The sequence below is a fragment of the Chenopodium quinoa genome, unplaced genomic scaffold, assembly GCF_001683475.1.
Source record: "Chenopodium quinoa cultivar QQ74 unplaced genomic scaffold, ASM168347v1, whole genome shotgun sequence".
Taxonomy (NCBI): domain Eukaryota; kingdom Viridiplantae; phylum Streptophyta; class Magnoliopsida; order Caryophyllales; family Amaranthaceae; genus Chenopodium; species Chenopodium quinoa.
The window spans coordinates 5,618,937-5,638,796 of NW_018743955.1; the positions used below are offsets into that span (position 1 = coordinate 5,618,937).

At 31.2% G+C, this 19,860-nt stretch overlaps 2 protein-coding genes across 2 annotated transcripts; both read left to right on the plus strand.

Moving 5' to 3' along the window:
- The first annotated feature begins 1,639 nt into the window (after positions 1-1,639).
- LOC110689240 lies at positions 1,640-8,119 on the plus strand. Its single transcript, XM_021865973.1, has 2 exons — positions 1,640-2,437; positions 7,869-8,119. The coding sequence occupies exons 1-2, from the start codon at positions 2,063-2,065 to the stop codon at positions 7,956-7,958; spliced, it is 465 nt and encodes a 154-aa protein (XP_021721665.1). The 5' UTR covers positions 1,640-2,062; the 3' UTR covers positions 7,959-8,119.
- Positions 8,120-12,786: 4,667 nt separating this feature from the next.
- Positions 12,787-17,960, plus strand: LOC110689239 (probable protein phosphatase 2C 25). The gene is made up of 4 exons (XM_021865972.1): positions 12,787-13,894; positions 15,712-16,076; positions 17,058-17,294; positions 17,396-17,960. The coding sequence occupies exons 1-4, from the start codon at positions 13,507-13,509 to the stop codon at positions 17,648-17,650; spliced, it is 1,245 nt and encodes a 414-aa protein (XP_021721664.1). The 5' UTR covers positions 12,787-13,506; the 3' UTR covers positions 17,651-17,960.
- The last annotated feature ends 1,900 nt before the right edge of the window (positions 17,961-19,860 follow it).

The following is a 19,860-nucleotide window of genomic DNA, read 5'->3' on the forward strand; positions in this document are numbered from 1 at the left end:
AGATTTATTTTTATCATTTTTTGTAATCTATCTATAAGTAAAGAAAAATATATTTATGTGAGGTTTTATTTTGTTTTGATATAAATTTTTTAAATACATCAAATTTTTATAGTCATTTTCGTCCCATAATAGTGATTGTATTTTATTTTTACATGTTTTTTAAGATGTATCATTTACCATCAATATTTCTAGTCGCATATAAACAAAAATTATATAGAGTGATATTATAAAACTACACATTGAGGAAAAAAAAAATATTGATGACATTATGAAACTACACACGGTCTACAAAAATTATTATTTTTTAGTGTTTAGAGAGCCACAAGGGTGGGTGGTGAGAATCGATCCCAAGATCTCTTAGAATTGGAAGGGAAGCTTTAAGCACTTAAGCTATCCCTCACTCTCACAAAAAATATTTTCATTGTTCATGAAGTTCATTTATAAAAGTTGACACGAGCCCAACACAATACAACATGACTTTTTTCTTATCTTGTTTTAGAAACAATATGTTTGAACATGAGACACACGAACATGACACGTCTACACGATCTTATCCATTCACAACTCTAGGAGGAAGTATATATTGATTTACTCTTTAATTTGTATGAACATTCATTTCGACATTCACTCTTTATGCAAAATAAGAAGGAAAATTTGTAAATATTAAGTCAACCTTTTGGCCATCTGCTTTTATTATGTCAACCTTTTGGTCAATTCTAAACACGTCAACCTTGTAATAGCATTAATTTTTATTACGTTTTTTTACCGGTGACCGGATAAGCCCTTAATAATTTCTAAAATTTGATATAAAAAAATGAATTAACATTTTTAAACCAAAAAAAATAAAAGTTAGCATTTAATAATGCCAACTAATTAACTATACTCGTACTCTTATAGTCTTATCCAAACTAACGATCTCCCTTATTATCCACACTTCCTTTAATCTTCATTTTTCAACTCCATTAAACTTACATACTCCACTATTCCTTCCTCTTCCTATTCAAACCCACGACCCACCATCATCGCTGCTCACTCATATCCGCTCACGCTCACACTAGCAAACCCCTCCATCGTTGCCTAAAAACCACCTCAGCCACCCCACGACCACCCCACCATCTCTTTTTCCATAATCCTCTTTGAATCACACTCTAATACTCTCAATTAAATTACTTCAATAGCATTCACTTTGGAGCAATTTTAAGTATGTGGATTGTCTATTCATATTGATATAAGGGGATTAACATCAAATACAAACACTATTTGTACATATAAATTAAGAGGTTTTGTGATCAAAGTAATTCTCTACCTTTAAACTAGTTTGACTATATATGGTTCTTGTAAATTTCTGACCGGCGACAACAAATACAAGAATTAAACAATTGAAGAGTTAAAGTTCTTGGGAATGAAGAGGAAGAGTGGAGAAGATGAAGTAAGAATTGAAAGAGGAAATATGGGGAAGAAGAACAAAGAAGAAGGATGGAAAAAGATGGAATAGAAAGTAGGATAAAAAATGGGAAAATTGAAAAAATTAGCCTTTTTTTACCTCCATGCAAGCAATTAACCTGTTTTTGCAAGTCATTTTTTATTTTAACGTAATAAAAATTAATGCTACTACAAGGTTGACGTGTTCAGAAATAATCAAAAGGTTGACGTAATAAAAGCGGACGGCCAAAAGATTGACTTAATATTTATAAATTTTCCAAATAAGAAAGGGTAACCAATAATAGAAGAATATTCCCATCATCCCATATTCCCATGTGTTAGTGCTACCACACCCAAAGCCCCAAACCCAATTCAAAAATTACATAATTAGAAGTACAACACATACTCAACAAACAAACAAACACTCCCATTTCATAATTAAAAAAATTGATTCTAATTTTAATAGCACATGACGCTCAGAAGTAACGGCTATATTGTTCCCGCCCCCACGCACGCGCACCCTTGTCCCAACCCTCCGCACCAGATCCAATCATTCGCCCACCCTCAACGGTCCCTTTCTCGCACCCATTAAACCCAAACTCACTTCACTTCTCTCACCACCTTTATTTTTAATAAAACAATGGAATCTCCTCAACTAGTTCAACATGTCTCTGATCAACTCCTCCGTAAATTCGCCGAAATCGATTCCGATTCCGACTACGATCATCCCTCCTCCCCGCCTCGTAAGCGGAGGACGACTCAGAAGAAGAGGAAGGTTGTTTATGGTGATGAGAATGATTGGGAGACGTGTATACTGATGAGTCCATTAAATGTTGGAAGTAATGCTAGTCTGAGAGTGGTGGAAAGGAAGTCTCTTCTTCCTCAACATTATAAGACTCGGCGTTCTTCTTCGTCGTCTTCTTCGGGGAACTTCATTGTTAAGCATTTAAGGGCTCATCGTTTTAGAGGGGCTAGAGATTTTAGGACCAAGTGTGTTCTTTCTGCTATTGAGAAGGTAATTACTCTGTTAATTTCAATCAACTCTTTTTTTATTAATTACTCTGCATGTTCCTTGTTTAATTTACTCAATTAAATTTGATTGCATCTAAAATATAATCACTGAATCACGTTTGTTAAATTGTTATCACATGAAATTTATGTTATACATGTTAATTTGAAAAATGTTGATTCTAGGTGATTAAAACATTACGCATGTTTTGTTTTTTTGGGTATGGGTAATATACAACTATATACTACGCATATGCAAGTTGGGAGTGATATCATAATGTAAAGATCATAGGTATAAGAGGCTGCCCCCGAAACTTTTATCAATTAATTAAGCTAGTTGACACGTACATATAACATATTGTGCGATAGTAAAACTATTAAAGTTGGGAATGCCCCAATTTCTCATAGCGATTAGCGAGAAATAAAATGACATTTTGGTAAATAAATCAGCAACTTTATTTAACTTTATTCAATTGTAAAGCCCATAATAAAAAAAGTTTGTTAATTTATTCACGAAAATACCTCTATAAGAAATAAATTTAGTTTCTCAATATGAGAAACGGAGAATTTCCCATAAAAGTTGTGATAACATTAATATAGAAGATAATAAAGAACAACTTTTTCATATGTTTCATGATTTATTATTGACAAAATTTAGGATGAAACTAGTATTTAGGTCTGTACCATGTCTAGAATTACTGCATTAATTTTATAATGTAAATCTTTATTTATATATAATTTTATTTAAAAGAATTTCATATATTATATAGTAATAGCGTAATGATTACTAGCCTAGCTATAGTACTTTAGGTTGTGGGTCAATCTTATAAAATTCGTATTTTTAAATGCATAAAATAATGAAAGTCTTCAATTAATTTTTAAGATAAAGTATAGATTTTGCAAATCTCTCGGTAGAGTGGTTGTGATTGGCACAATAAAAATTGGGCACATTTAGGTGCACTATTGTAGTACTCTTTTAATTTGGTTGTCTGCAAAAGATGATTTCTCACCAACAACCCGGCAACATAGTGCCTACACCCCTCAATGCCAGAAATAGAGTTTAGTGATGTGAAAGCTAGCTTAAATTTTAACACCAATTCAATTTTTATACACAAATACTTGTATATGATTCTAGAATATAGATCTATACATTTAGGTGTGTTAACTAGTTGAACATGTTTGTGAGCTGTATTAAAGCCTTAGCCCAAATTCAAAGCTGAGGCTTGCTCGAGTTGAGCTCGCCTTTCTTGAGCTCAATTTTCTAGACTCAATGAGCTTTGAGCTAAATCGGAGTCCAAACTCACTACCCCAAACTCTAACCAAGTTTTAGCTAGATCGACGTGTACATATATTACATCTATATATGTCAACCAGATTTCTCACATCATTGGACTTTAAAGATCTAAAGGAAATACTACAGTGTGCTTTGGTAGTTGAATCTGATCATAATTAGCCTGGCCTGACTCGAAACTTATCAGAGTTTGGGCATATTTTTTATTTTTTGGGGTTTGCACAACTTGAAATTAATACTAGTTTTTAATTTTATTTTGGCTCAAAAATAGCGGATAATTACTTTCTTGGCTCAATCTTGGGCTTGACTCGAAGGGTTTGACTTGAATTAGGCCAACTTTTTTTTTTTGCAATAAGTAGAATCTAAAGTCTTATTAATTGATTATCAATCTGATAAAATTTTTACAAGAATTTATTGTTTGACTTAAGCATTAAGAGCATTTCTAATGGTTAAGTTGTAACTTTTTTTGAATTGCTTGTAAATTTAAAAATTTCAAGCTTAAAGCTTGATCATTGATGAATGAGTAACAAGTTTAAAAATCAGTTTGACGTAGGGCTTGTTCTCTTACGTTGAAATTCGGTTCGGTTCAGTTCAGCTCAGCTCAGTTCAGTTCAGTCCAGCTCCTAATTTCCTTCTCTTATAAAATATTCATTTCAATTCAGTTCAGTTCATTTCAGCACAGTTCAGTTCAGCTCAGTTCAGTCAATGACAACAGGCCCGTAAAGTTGGCAAAAAAAGAAAGAAAGAATATAGGCATCAACATTGATGAATGAGTAACAAGTTCATTAGTAGTTAACCACCATTGGGATACAATTTACTATAAACGAAAATACTTGAAATATTAAGTTAGCTGGCTAATTTGGTTATCTTCACTCTAATTGTATGAGCCATTGTATTTTGAACGGGAAATTAACTTGACAATAAGTTGGCAAAAGGAGAAAGAATGGTAGCCTAAAGTTTATAGTCAATTGATATCTATTTAAATAGCACGGTAACAATTAAGCATTGGGATACAAAGTATTAGCCTAAAGTTTATGCATTATCAAATACTGTAATTATTATACACATTATAATCCTTACTCAATACTTTTAAGTGAAGTTAGTATAATACTATAATGTGCTTTACATTGACATATACATACTACCTCTATTTTATCATTCGAAGTAGTTTTTAAGTATATATGAGCGATGTGCCGAGTCACTACATTATTTTCATGATAAAAACCATTATTCATATTTAATTTCGATTGAATGACATGTAATAAGGTAATAGGTTAGTGACTTACGTGTTAGAGATTAAACTTAAGACTGTGTGTTCAAATCTTATGATATCCATATTTTTAATTATATGGATTGAAAAACTGGATTAAATGAGAACGCCTTTTTAATATATATATATATGAAAGGGAAAATGGCAAGTTAAAAATAAAAAAAAAAATAAAAAAAAATCGTCTTAGAATATTGTAGAATGAAAATTGTCGTTACTACTTATGAATCCTATGAATTCCATTAAGCTTTATATATAAATTTAGATAAATTCAAAAATGTTCAATGATAATAATCCTAAATAACACACTCCTGCTATTCATACTCAACTACATTATTACTTCTTATGGATTTCAGTGGCGAACCTAGGAATTTGACGGTGGGGGACAATTTAGATAATTAAATTTATAAAAAAAAAAAAAGTTCAGGTAAACAATTTAAAAAAGTCGAGTACATATTTAATCCCAAAGACCATGTTATAAATACAATTCGGGTACATACTACTAAAATATCCTTCGGGTCTTCATTCTTTGAAATCGATCAATGACATCTTCATCAGGAACTTGTAAAAACACTTCTTTCTCAATGAAAGTCACCAAACAATCATTCATTAATTGATTATCCATACTAAGGGTCTATTCTCATACGTTTATTTTCAGTTCAGCTCAGCTCAGTTCAGTTCAGCTCAGCTCCTAATTTTCTTCTCTTATAAAATATTCATTTCATTTCAGTTTAGTTCAATTCAGCTGATTTCAGTCTATTAGATTAGGCCCTAATTCACCCTAATAATTCAATTCACAAATCAGTTCACTAACAATTCATTTCACAAACTGATTAACCAAATAACTCCTGATTTCAGTCTATTAGATTAGGCCCTAATTCACTCTAATAATTCAATTCACAAATCAATTCACTAACAATTCATTTCACAAACTGATTAACCAAATAACTCTCTAATTCACAACCATTGAACATTGATAATTGATGAATTCACAAAAAAAAAAAACATTACTTAAACTTTGTAAAATTGGGTTTTAAAAATATGAAAAACAAGAGGGAAAACTACTTGGTGGGGCGGTGGCACGGTAGTCGCCGTCGGTAGTGGCTGCAGTCCGGGACTCGTGGCCGCGTGGGTGGTGGTTTGTGCCTTCGTGGTTGGGAAATAGGAATAAGGGAGTAGTCAAGTGGTTTGGTTGAAATAAAAAATATAAAAGTTAAAAATTAAAAATTAAAAAGAAAAAAAAAAAAAAAGGAGTAATGTTACAAGGGGGATTCAAACCCCTCAAGTAGGTGAATGTCATATTGGGCCTCTTGTCATAATGTTTCTAGCCCACTACCAACTTAGCTAAGACAAACTTCTTATTTATTTCTTACACTCAATATAATTGTATTTAACTATTTTTCCAGTTTTTCTTATACTGAAATTTTTTTCCTCTTTTTTTTTTCGAAAGTCCCTTGTTCCTTAGTGGGTTCGCCCATGATGGATTTCAAAGCTTTAAAAATTTAGGTAAATTTAAGAAAGATCAATAAAAGTCCTAAATCGCACACTCGTGCTATTCATACTAACCTATACTAAAATACATTTGAATAAACTTCAATTTATGGTATGTATAATGCATGCCTTAATTTATCGTACATGCATGAGAGATTTTATCACCTAAAAAGTATGAGATAAGTCAAAAACATAGGGTGCAAATTGCAAGCTTGTGTAGCATTATTAAACAATAAGACATATAACCACCCTAAGATAATATAAGCTGATATGAGAATTTTAAAGACAATAATTGAATGAAAATAGGAGCATACATTATTTTATATTCGCATCTTTTTCTTCAACTTTATGTGACAATTAATGAAAATAAGAGTCAAACAAAGTACACATTTTGTACATCTTATGAAAGTGCTGAGGCTTTTCATGTGACATTGATAGGAGTATTTAGCTATATAATCTGACTTGCACAAAATCTTACACTTCTTACTTCTCGTGTGAAATCATCACTTTACTTCATTTCATATCACTACATTTACATGTCACTTCTCTTATACCCTTTTTCTCTTTTTCTTTGTTTTTATTTTTATTTCATTAATGTAATCTTGTCATATGCTTAGTCAAATTCAATTTTTTGTTTGGAATATTGTATGTGACACTCGTGATTTTTATTTTTTTTTTTTATTTTTTTTTATTTTGGCAAATACTATAGTACTATATATGACTTGTGAATTATATGATTATCATATATATTGTATGCATATGATTTAGGGTTTGTTGTCATACGATTATTTTTAATTCAGTTCAGTTCAGCTCTAATAAGTTCAGTTCAGTTCAACTCCTAATTTCCTTCTTTTATAAAATATTTATTTCATTTCAGTTCAGTTCAGTTAAGCTTAATAAGATCAGTTCAGTTCAGCTCTAACAAGTTCAGTTCAGTTCAGTTCAGTTCAGCTCAAATAAGTTCAATTCAATTTAATTCAGCTCATTTCAGTCAATGAGAACAGGCTCTTATGCTAGCCTATCAACTTAATATACCTTGTAAAATAATAAAAGTTTAAAAATTCATGATTAATCACTTGTCGATTTGTGTTATTAATGTTTCTAATTTCATTGCAACAATTGTTACGTATATCAGTATATCACTTTCGTGATATTATGATTGACATTATATACTTTGTTGACAATTAGACGGTTTCAAATTTGTTTTCTTCAATATTTATGATCAATAACCTTTGGTAAGGAGCTTATTGACATTATATACTTTGTTGACAATTAGACGGTTTCAAATTTGTTTTCTTCAATATTTATGATCAATAACCTTTGGTAAGGAGCTTAGTTTTAATGGTTATGTTGAGTTGTAATCTTTTTTTAATTGCTTGTGCTATGTAGACATGGAGCAAAGCTGTTAGAGGCGCATCGAAGGTTTTCATGGAGAAGCATTATAACCGCCATAGAAGTTTGATTGATGATATTGTTTAGTTTTTAATACTCCTATAATCCTATGTATGGAAGGAAATATGCATCGCCAATTGACATGAAAAAACTCACATACTCATGTGGGTAGGAAAATGTAATAGGTCCCCTTTCTATTTTGTAAAAAAAACTACTGTAGTTGAAATTTATTGTCACCAATTATTTTATTCGTTTGACTAATTATTTATGTTCAATTTCCACTACTTATCACTTTGGAGAATACAAAGTAGTGTTGTAATATGGAATTGTGCTTTATCTCGATCAAGCAAATGATTAAAGTGCTTAAAGTCCCAGTAAGATTGACTTAGGGCTTGTTCCGATTTACTGAAAATAAGTGAACTAAATAGATGAAATGAATTAATTATGAGAGGAGGAAATTAAAAATTGAACTGAACTGAAATTAAGCTAAACAGAATAGATTCTTATGTATTTTAATTTAAGACAAAATCGAAAATCTTTAATTAATTTTTTTTTTGACACAAAATCTTCAATTAATTTCGGGATATATAAATGTGCTTTATTACTAACCAAAAAAAATATAATATCAGATCAAACTACATAGAAACACTAACACGCAAAAGCAGACAACAACCAAACTAAACAAATCAAACACAACCTACTAACTTAATTAGTCAAATTTAAACATCTAACACATAAGGTACTTTGCAATCTCTAATAATCTCTATTGCAGACTTCTTTCACATTTTGACATCTTTTCTGATTTCTCTCCCTCCAAATTAAATCAAATAAACAACAACATTGACAACCATCCTATAAAAGAGTTGGCATTTAGCATATGAATGATGTTGCGTATGCCTTTCATGTTTTAATAAGTGATATATTTGGCTTTTTTACTATTTTTATAATGGTTTTGACTTGATTAATTTACTAACATATAAAAAATTGTATAATACATTGTTCGATTCGTTATAATGTATACTTTTATAAAAACAATTTTTTTATAATCTTATAAACATATAATTGGATAAATTAATGGTTAAAGTTGTGTCTCGTCATGTGTATTTGGTTAAAGTGTAACACTCGTTAAAACACAAAGGAAGTAATAATTAGAATTTGTAGCTTAAAACCCAGTCACTTGTATAAAGATAAAACTTATTGATAAATGATTTAGTCTTCAATTTTAATCAATTGAAATAATTTAGTACTCCGTAGTAGTTTAGTTAATAAAAGCCATTTATACTCAACATATTTTTAAAAGAATGATTCCAGGGTCCAATTTCACAAAATTGCACACCCCGCCTATACTAAAAACTACGCGCTAATACAGCTGTCGTCCCTTCCATATTGTTTCCATTTTGACATATTATGTGCCTGGTGCTTCCATATATATTGTTGTAAAGGGATGAGATGGTTGACAAAAATGCAACATAAGCATATGAGGAAGTTAGAAAAGCAAATGCAGTTCTAGTTCACAAGCGACCTGTGTTTTGTGCTAATAGTTTTGATGATAGAAACATGCCCCTACCGCAATGCTATCTTTCATGATTTCAACAACCAAGTATTAATAACTTTGCTATGCCCAACTCACCTACTTCTTGCTTCTAGTATTTGCTTCTTTTCTTTGCTTCCCTTTTACTATTTTTATACTTCCTTCGTTTCATTATTCAGAGTTTCACATTTATCAAATATTGGTTATCAACTTATCATACTCGTATATATTTTATAAAGTACTCCATAGTTTAATATACATTTTATTTATTGTAAATTTTTTTCCTCGAGAGTTTTTTCTTAGACTTGACCTTGCACGGATGCACCTACTCCCCCCTCCCCTCCTTTATTTCTCTTTACTTTAATGTCATATACTCCATATGTCAATGGGCCGGGTAAAGCTAATACTTTGTTTTGCTCATCTTATTTTTATTTCAGTAAATGGTTAAAACAATTTACTACTTATCATGTTAAATTTACAACAAAAAAATATATATTATGCTCAAATAAGTTTAACTAAATTCAAATTAGTTCTGATAGATACCAGGAGAATAGAATTCATTGCATAAGGATTGACTTGTTATGTAATTAACAAAATATATGGGGTAACTAATTACAATATGTAGGGTTTGTTATTGAATTAAAAGGCCTTACATGTGAAGGAGGTGTTGAATTATAGTCTTCCTTAACTGCACATATGAATGTCCAAATTGAGAAGTTTAGTAAGACCGTAATCTCTTCACCTTAACTTAAATAATAGTCAATAAAAACAATTTCAGTTTAGTAAAATTAAATTTAGTTTAGCAAAAATAATTTTAGTTCAATAAAATTAAGGTTTAATTAGTAGAAATCAGTAACTTTAAAGAACACATATAATAGAAAATCGGTAAAAAAAATAAGTTTTAATCATTAAAATAATTTTAGTTTAGAAAAAATAAGTTCAAGTTAGTAAAAATTATTTAAGTTCACTAGAAAAAACTCAGTTTAGCAAAAACAAAGGGAAAAGAACATGGCTTAAATATAATTAAGCTAAACAAAGCTAATTTTGGTTTAGCAAAAATAAGATGAGAGAATAATGCCTAAGATATGATAAAATAAATATATAAAAATAAATTATAGTATAAAATAAATTTAGATAAAATAAAATAAGTTATGATAAAATAATTTTAGACATAATCAGGCTAAACAGACATATCCTCATTACTCCTTCCTCACAAGTTACTTGCCTAATTGCCTCATAACCTGTTATCCTAGTCACTTTATTAATTTTATCATAAAATTGTGTGACTTACTTTGTTAATTTTATACACTAACCTATCTATATTTAATATATTTTTTTTTTAAAAAAAAAAAAAACAATTTTAAAAACGTTATGTGTATGTGCCACATAAATCTGCACTATCACTTTGACACGTCATTATTTAACTAGTGTTTGGGTCCAATTTACATTAATTGAGTCAGTCCATAAATCATTCAATTAAAAGCCCACAGAGGGTTCAACCCTCTCAAATCATGTCAAGTCAGCCAAATGTCCGGTCAACATGGCAAGTCCATTTGACCCAAAGACCCACTTATCTATTGAGCAAGGTATAAAAGCCTTCATCTCTCTCTCTATACATTCATTCACTTCAAGTCTTAAGCAATTAATTCTCTTGCATAACATTCTCTCTCTAAACATTGTACTGATTTCGGCATCAGAGGGGCCTTCCTCGATCGGCAAAACCCCTAAGGCCAGTTTACGTGTATTTGCTGTGCAGGAAATCCTCATCTCAGTAATCACTTGGGCCAGATTTAGTCTTCAGCCCACAAGAAAGGTCATATTTGAAGGACCCATTGTTTTCACTTGAAACAACTAGTGTTGCGACACATCACCATTCACCACTATCATTGCAACCATTACTCCATGTCACTATTTATGATTAAAAAACATCACACAAGTTACAATAACTAAATCTCATGGATATTAATATAGGATCACACTTCTTACAATTCCAATCAATAGTAATTTATGTTCTCTATAGACACATAAATAAGGGTCTGTTCACATTTACTTAATTTCAGTTCAATTCATCTTCAATCAGTTCAGTTCAGTTCAATTCAGCTCCAATCAGTTCAGTTCAGCTCCTAAATTCCCTCTTTCATAAAACATTCATTTCAGCTCAGTTCAGTTCAGTTCAATTCAGTTCAGCTCAAAGTTATTAAAATCGGGATTCTACTTTGAATCGGAAGGGGCTATCAGAATCGAATCGTGGAATCGTAAGATTCTACCGACATGAATAATCAAGACGTCAAATATAAATTTAATTGAATGTATTGAAATTATGAGTTTGAAACCTAATTATTGATAGATATTAGTTATTTAACCATTAAGCAATCAATACTTGATAGTATATATTTATAAAAACCTATATAAACATGTTTTTACTTGTAAGGATTTCGCTAGTTCTAAAAAATATGTAAAATCGAATAGAATTGTAAATTAAATCGTATGATATACATGAATCGTGAAATCGTAAGATTCTAAGATTTAAATCGGGATTTTAATAACAATGGCGGTTCAGCTCCAATCAGTTCAGTTCAGTTCAGTTCAGTAAATGTGAACAGACCCTAAATATTTTGTACATTATTAAGTACAAAAAAGGATTATGTGTGTGTGTGTGTGTATAGCTTGGAAAAAATGAATATAGAAAAGAATAACCTTATCAATTCCAAGACAGTGGAAAGTTATTCTTTTTAAGGGGTTGTTCACATTTACTGAACTGCGCTAAACTGAACTAAAATGAGCTTAAATGAATATTTTATGAGAGAGGGAAATTAAGAGCTGAACTGAACTGATTGGAGCTGAGCTAAACTGAATTGAACTAAACTGATTGGAGCTGAACTGAACTAATTGGAGCTGAACTGAACTGATTGGAGCTGAACTGAACTGAACTGATTGGAGCTGAACTGAACTGAACATAAATTAAGTAAATGTGAACAGGCCCTAAGGCCCCGTTCACTTCACCTTATTTTTGTTGGACTAAAATTAATTTTAATGAATTGAAATTATTTTTGCTAAACTTATATTATTTTTACTGATTGAAATTATTTTTTACTGAACTGAAAAATTAATTTTGCTGAATTGAAATTATTTTTACTGATTCTCTATTATATTTCTTCTTTAGAGTTACTGATTTTTATTTAACTGACATTATTTTAACTAAATTGAAATTATTTTTATTGAACTGAAATTACTGAACTAGACTTATTTTTATTGAAAATTATTTTTTTATAAGGTGAACTGAACAGAACCTAATCTTCTTTTTTACTAACATTACGGAGTATATTTTAAACTAGCAATCCAATGTAACACTCAAGCCACAAACTAGTTTTAATTTATTAGGATTTTGCTAATGATCAAGTCGATCATTAGATAGTTAGTTAATATATAACCTAATTTTGAAATGCGCCAAAATCACACATATTATTTATTTTACCCATTTACCTGAATAATAATTTTTAGTTCTCTTATTCAATGTTGCCAAAGCGTTTGTTACCAAGTACGGAGTAGCTTGCTTTCAAAAAAAAAAAAAGTACGAGTAGCTTTTATTAATTTAAAAAATAAGATAGCCATTATTATTAGGAGTAGGAGTTACTAGGGATCTGTACTAGTGTTTTGAGTACAGCTGTGCAAGTATCAGTTAGACTAACAACTCACCAAATCCAGTCAATACCACCTCAGCATCTGCCCTATTTTCCGTGACAAAAAATGTTTCAATTTCTTAAAATAAAACATTTTATTTTTCTTTCAAACAAATCTTTCCTCTAGAATAGAGGTTGACCTTCCATTCATAACTTTTTTTCTAATTTACCAAAATCAGTCAACCAATTAAATAATTTTTCCTCCAATTTTTTTTATTTTATCAACTTCTTTAAAACACTTCCTCCCTCCTCTCTTCTTCTTCAAAAAACCCCATTCTTCTTGTCTGATTTTTTTTTTTTTTTTTTTTAAAAAAAAAACACCCCCCCCAAAAAAAAAAAACCATTCTTCTCGTCTGAATTTAATTTTTATAAAAAAAACCCAAAAAATTTCAATAAAAGGGTATTGTTTTTAGGGAAATGAGGGATGTTTTCAGGGGTAAAAAAAACTGCTTCATCATGCTGGCGACCTGTTCGACGATATGTCCGAATGAACAGAGATAATAGTAATAGTAATAGTAAAAACAATAGCAATAACCATTGCAACTACGACAGTGATGATTACTCCGGCAGTAGTTCTAGTGGGGGAGGAGGAAAATCTGTTTGTGATCATCATCCTTTACTTTGGTCAAGAGATTTGGAGAAGCATTTTCTGGGTGAATTTTCTTTTGCTGTTTTTCAGGCTAATGAAGTTCTTGAAGATCGTAGTCAAGTTGAAACTGGTCGTAGTGCTACTTTTGTTGGTGTTTATGATGGTCATGGTGGACCTGAAGCTGCTCGTTTTATATCTGATCATCTCTTTTTTCATCTCATCAGTTAGTTTTTCATCTTTTTATTTCTCATTAATTTGTAATTTAATGTTTTTTTTTTTGAGAAATTTCATGTGGGTATTGGTGATTTGTGTTTAATTGACAATTTATGATGTGGGTTTTTGATTTTGCATGGTATTATTGAGTTTTTGGGATGTAATTTTTCTGGGGTTTTTGTGGTTTGAAGTTCTGGTTATGTTTTCTGGGATTTATGTTGCAATAATATACTTGTATGTATTATATCATGTGTTTTTTTTTTTTTAATTGGGTTTTCTGGGTTGGAATTTATTGCTAATTTTGGCTGATTGTTTGTGTATCTGTTTTGACAAGTTTATTATTGGTAAAGGACACCCTGTGACGTGTGGTCTATTTTTGCGTGATGGGTTCTACTGCTTTTATTTTTATTTATTTATTTACTTGGTTAAACCCCGTGCATTTGCCGGTTGTTGAATAATTATGATAATAATATAATTATATAAAAATTAATGAATCGATTCATCAGGTATTAAAGTGCATGAAATATATTAAAACATGTGAGAGAAAATATTTATACTTATAAATTATAATGTGCAAGTTGATATTTTAGGAAGTTTATTTTAGATTTTATATAAAAAAAAGTCATAATCTAAACGCAATCTTTATTTTTATATAATAATTATTTTTTTAGAAAGTAATTTTGGTGGGAATTTTTTTAATAATATGTTGCCATGTGTTCCTTCAGATTCACTTTTAGTAGTATGTAAGATTGATGATTTTTTGAGATAGTGAATTTGTTTGTTATTAGAAATTTAGGGTGAGTTTATTGGTGAGTCTTGAGTAGAGTCTAAACTCAAGACTCACGTACAAGACTATATAATATTTGCAATAAAGTGGTGCAAAAAACTCATCTTAAGACTCTACAAATTTACAAAAAGCAATCTGATTTTTGTTGGCCAATAAAGAGCTGTCAACTCATCAGCTCAAAAAAGTTGTTGCTTTTTATAAAAGAAATAGATATGTAAATAGTGAATCTGGAGTGAGTCTTGGAATAATGTGTTAAAAGTAGAGAAAGGGCCTGTTCATATTTACTTATTTTCAGTTCAGTTCAGTTCAGCTCTAATCAATTTAGTTCAATTCAGTTCAGTTCAGCTCCAATCAGTTCAGTTCAGTTCAACTCTTAATTTTCCTCTCTCATAAAATATTCATTTCAGCTTACTTCAATTCAGTTCAATTCAGTTCAATTCAGTTCAGTTCAGCTCCAATCAGTTCAGTTCAGTTCAGCTCAGTTCAGTAAATGTGAACAGGCCCAAAGTCTGGTATGAGTCTTATAATTAAAAAATAATTTAACTTTAGTGGAAAGCTGACGTGGTAGAGTCTGAGTTAAGAGTCTCGGTCTTGGAATAGCTTCTTGTTTAATTTAGTTGGTTGGTGAAAATTTTATTTGACTGTTTTTGTACATCATCTTCGTCTTTTTCTTAGAGAGCAAATAGTTAGCTTGTTTGGACGGTGTAATTGACACTTGAACAACATCTAATGATGTTGATTATTTTTTTTCCTTTATAAATATTTGTTTTTGAAAGTTGGGGCGAAAATGATGGTTGGGGGTTGTAATCATCTGAGGTTTTGAATAACATATAGAGCCTACTAGGGTTGACTGGTTAAGTAGAAGATGGAAGTTTAGCTAATACAACTAAATTGTATGGTGTGTGTATTTTTTTTATCCTGTCATTCAGTTTTCAAATGTTTGGTCTTATCAACCGAGTTTAATTTGTGTCGTATTCTGCTATCGTGACTAAATTGAATTTTGTTCTAATGCATCCAGAATGTTTGTTAATATTGTGCAGAACATGCTCAAGACAGCAAAACCATTTCAGAAGATGTCATCAGGAATGCTCTTTCTGCAACAGAGGATGGATTTCTTACTCTTGTCTCCCGGACTTACAAATTGAAGCCCTTGATTGCTGCGATTGGATCTTGCTGTCTAGTTGGTCTTATCTGGAACGGGACATTATATGTTGCTAATCTGGGTGATTCACGAGCTGTAATGGGTACTTTAGGTCGATCAAATAAGATTGTTGCGGAGCAGTTGACTAGGGAGCATAATGCTTCTATGTCAGAAGTTAGAGAAGAACTTATGTCTACACATCCTGATGATGCATCCATCTTAGTTCAGAAGCAAGGGGTTTGGCGAATCAAAGGCATTATTCAGGTTTACCAATGTGTATCTTTTCTTTGCATTTGACTTTTTTCCATCTCCACATTTATCTCTCTGTTTGGTAAAGGGGTTTGTTTGCTAATCTGAAGTATGAGATGTTCAGTTCTTTATTTCTATACTTTGGTGATGCTATATCTAAACGGCCTCTAGGGCTGCACATCATGGTGATCGTTGTCCGAATTTCATGCTAATTCCGTTCTCTCATTTGATTTTGAATTACACATGTGGATGCCTAATATTAATGTTATACTTGGCAGATGCATAGGTTTTCCTAGTGTTTCTTGGGTTAGTCAGTTGATAACTTGGGTTAGTCAGTTGATAACTTGGGGATATGAAGGAAGTATGTTTGAGAGTTAACTGTGTTAGGTCCACTGTATTAGGCTCCATTGTTTAGGAGTAGTACTGCTCCCCACTTTCTACCAGTGTTTAACCCGAGGTGAAAATTCATTAAATGTGTTATAAATTAATGATCAGTTCCTAAATAACCCAAGTTTTTAGTATTAGGATTGGATGTAATTTAAGATTTCCAGAGTATACTTTAATATTGAGCTGCCTCGTTATCTCTAGTTCAGATGATAATTCAAATTTGGTTTTACTCATCATAGCCGATGAGAGTTATGTTAGATAATTACTCTGTAGAATTTTCATAAGGATTTTTAGTTAGTTTGCCATGTCTATTAACAAAAAGCAATTGATAGGTTATGAATTAAGTGCATTCTTGTCTAAGGAGGGGGAGTATTAATTCTATTCTAAGGTTCTCCTTGCATGTGGACATTGTCTTTATGTGCATCATTTATAGCTATCTAAATGATCATCTAGAATTACTCAACATATTTTTTATATGGGTTAAAGTGGTTTTCTAAAACAGGAAAGTTATTCACTCTGGTCCTTATCATTTTCATTATTGATCAATTATTTGGGACCATCTTATTACATTATAATTGACAATATTTTGTATGATTTATTGATATATAGGTCTCTAGATCCATTGGAGATGCATACTTGAAGAGTCCAGAACTTGCTCTTGATCCCTCATTTCCGCGATTTCACTTTGCTGAACCTATTCGCCGTCCTGTGCTAACAGCTGAACCTTCAGTTCACACCAGAACTCTAAAACCTAATGACCAGTTTCTGATATTTGCCTCAGATGGTCTCTGGGAGCACTTCACTAATGATGAAGCTGTCGAGTTTGTTCACAATAGTCCTCGAGCTGTGTGCATCCTTAAATCCTTTATTAGCTGCATCTAGCATGAATTATTTCATCTTTGCCATTTAACTGTACTCATCCTCATAATTCACTCTCTGACATTCAGGGGATTGCAAAAAGACTTGTCCAGAAAACACTGAAGAGGGTTGCAAGAAAGATGAACTTGAAAGATGAAGAACTGAGGAATGTGGAAAAGGGGGAAAGAAGAAAATATCATGATGATATAACTGTGGTTGTCATCTATTTAGACCACAACTTGCTGAATCAAGAGATGAGTCTGTCGATACCTGAGCTGTCGGTGCAAGGATTTGTTGATACTTCTGGTCCATCCAAATTCAACATTCTGCAGCAGACAACCTGAAGGACCTGCTGAGTCTGAATGGGAGTATTAGTAATACGCGGGCTTGGCTTAAGCCAAATCTGAAGGACTTTCATTCTTTGGCTGTTCATGCTGGTTTCAGTGCTACTTATTGAACCTGTATAATATGCATACTTAAAGACAACCTGCATGAGAAAATCTAGGAAATTTTTTTCAGGCTTAAAATCAAATGATAGTCTGTACAAAAACTAGTATAACATAAGCTCCTGGAGCATGTCACCAATTTTGTTTAATTGAATGTCATCGCTAATTTCCACTTTAACTTTCAATTACATGAATTCATCTTTAGACATACTTAGGTTCTGGAGTTTTATTAAATGTTTCACAATATTCTATTCTCCCTATTTTGTTAACTAATGAATTAGGGGCGGACCTTTGTTTGGGCTGGCAAGGGCTAGGCCCCCCTAAATATATTGGAGTTGTTCATCATAAGTAATTTGATGTTTATTTATTACATATAAAATGTTATGGCAAAGTGGTTGACTGGTTGAGTATGTTATTTTTGAACAAAAAGTTAAGGGATAGCCCAAGATCCGCCACTGATTAAATGAAGTTATGCTCCTAGATTAGTGCATTATTGAGTCTTCACCTCACCGTTTTCGTATATTTCTATATTTTGAGTAAACTTTGAAAAGCTTAAGTAGTCTTATTTTTAGCTAGACTTTATTATATGGTCTAATGAAGTTGTGTACGTAGTAGCGGACTGTTTTTTTTTTTTTTTTTTTTTTTTTTTTAACCTTATGGGCTCTGCCGTTTGCATCTGGCTTCTTTGTTGTAGGTTGTTGATTTCATGAGCCTGGATGTGAAAGGTCATATGCCTTATTTGAGTATACGCAACGTCACACAACGACAACTTGATTAACAATCTGGTTCGATTTACAAAGGAGTCGTGTGTGGAGGGTGCACAGTCCTTGAAAAACATATGTAGACTTTAAAATAAGTGCAATTCATACTAAGGAGCACGATTTTGTTATTTGAAGAGTCACCCCAGAGTGGTTAATTTTAAGGCCACATGGAAATTCACATGACTCATTTGCATCGGTCTAAGAATTAAAGATCGATGGGGTCTGTGGTACTCGATTTACAGAACTCGACAATGACACATTCTTGTCTATTCTTATGAATTATGATTGGATTCAACTTTTGAGTCCTTAATTAAAGAAATGATTCTAGGTGGTTTTGAAAGTGCTTTTAATCACATAAATGCTAAATTTAGGTGATCACTTTGATTTAATGACAAGAATTCAATGCCGGTTTTAAGAGAGACAATCCTTGTAATATGACCTCATTCATTAGATCCTGCTTAGCATCCAATTAGTGATCAAGCAAGTCAAGCTCACAAGTTCACAACCAATATAACATAGGGAATTAGGGGTTAAGAGAGACCGTGGCGGATCATGGGCCAAAATATTAGGGAGATCAAGGTTTGGTCCCAACCTTTTGTTCAAAAATAACAACGCTTAACCACTATGCCACAATTATCAAAATGCATTCAAAATGCATTTAATATACATCACATTACTCGAAACTAATACTCTAATAGTCATCAAACATATTGAATCAAACAACACAGAAGTAGTTCTTATAATCACAATAGATTCTTATGAAAATATAACAAAGGTAATCACACACCTTAATTCAAGAGCACTCCCTAATTTTTTAAATAAGTAATTAGCTTTGACTTTCACGTAGTTTTAAAAGCAAAGGTTAAATGCATTATTGTTTATTCAAGTAGGGTATATTCAAGAATTTGAAAAGAAATTTTTTTTAATGGATTCTTATAAGGAGGAGGGAGAGAGAGATTAAGAAATACTTTAATTCAATAAAAAAAAAAAATTCCAGCAAAAATAATTTCAATTTAGTAAAAATAATAAAAAATTAAGTCCAGCAAAAATAATTTCAATTTAGTAAAAATAATTTCAGCTCAACAAAAATAAAGTGAGGTGAACAGAGCCCAAGTCTTTAAGTTTTTTTTTTTATTTATTTTTTATTCATAAAGTGTCATTTAAAGAAACGTTTAGGTACAAATATATATTTGTTTTTGTTTTTATATTAATAATTTTTTTAAAAATTTTTTTTACAGAACATTAGAAAATTCGATATTTTCAGTTTTTTTTTGGCAATTTTTCAACTATATAAAATGTTATTTCCAAAATTTTAATAATTATAGACATTACACTACCTTGGTTTTC

What these genes read in the sequence shown, in the direction of transcription:
- LOC110689240 (XM_021865973.1), top strand. Translation starts at nt 2,063, where the DNA reads ATGGAATCTCCTCAACTAGTTCAACATGTCTCTGATCAACTCCTCCGT. An exon ending in TTCTTTCTGCTATTGAGAAG is followed by an intron (nt 2,438 to 7,868) that starts GTAATTACTCTG and finishes TGTGCTATGTAG; the next exon opens with ACATGGAGCAAAGCTGTTAG.
- LOC110689239 (XM_021865972.1), top strand. Translation starts at nt 13,507, where the DNA reads ATGTTTTCAGGGGTAAAAAAAACTGCTTCATCATGCTGGCGACCTGTT. An exon ending in TCTCTTTTTTCATCTCATCA is followed by an intron (nt 13,895 to 15,711) that starts GTTAGTTTTTCA and finishes AATATTGTGCAG; the next exon opens with AACATGCTCAAGACAGCAAA. An exon ending in TTCACAATAGTCCTCGAGCT is followed by an intron (nt 17,295 to 17,395) that starts GTGTGCATCCTT and finishes TCTGACATTCAG; the next exon opens with GGGATTGCAAAAAGACTTGT.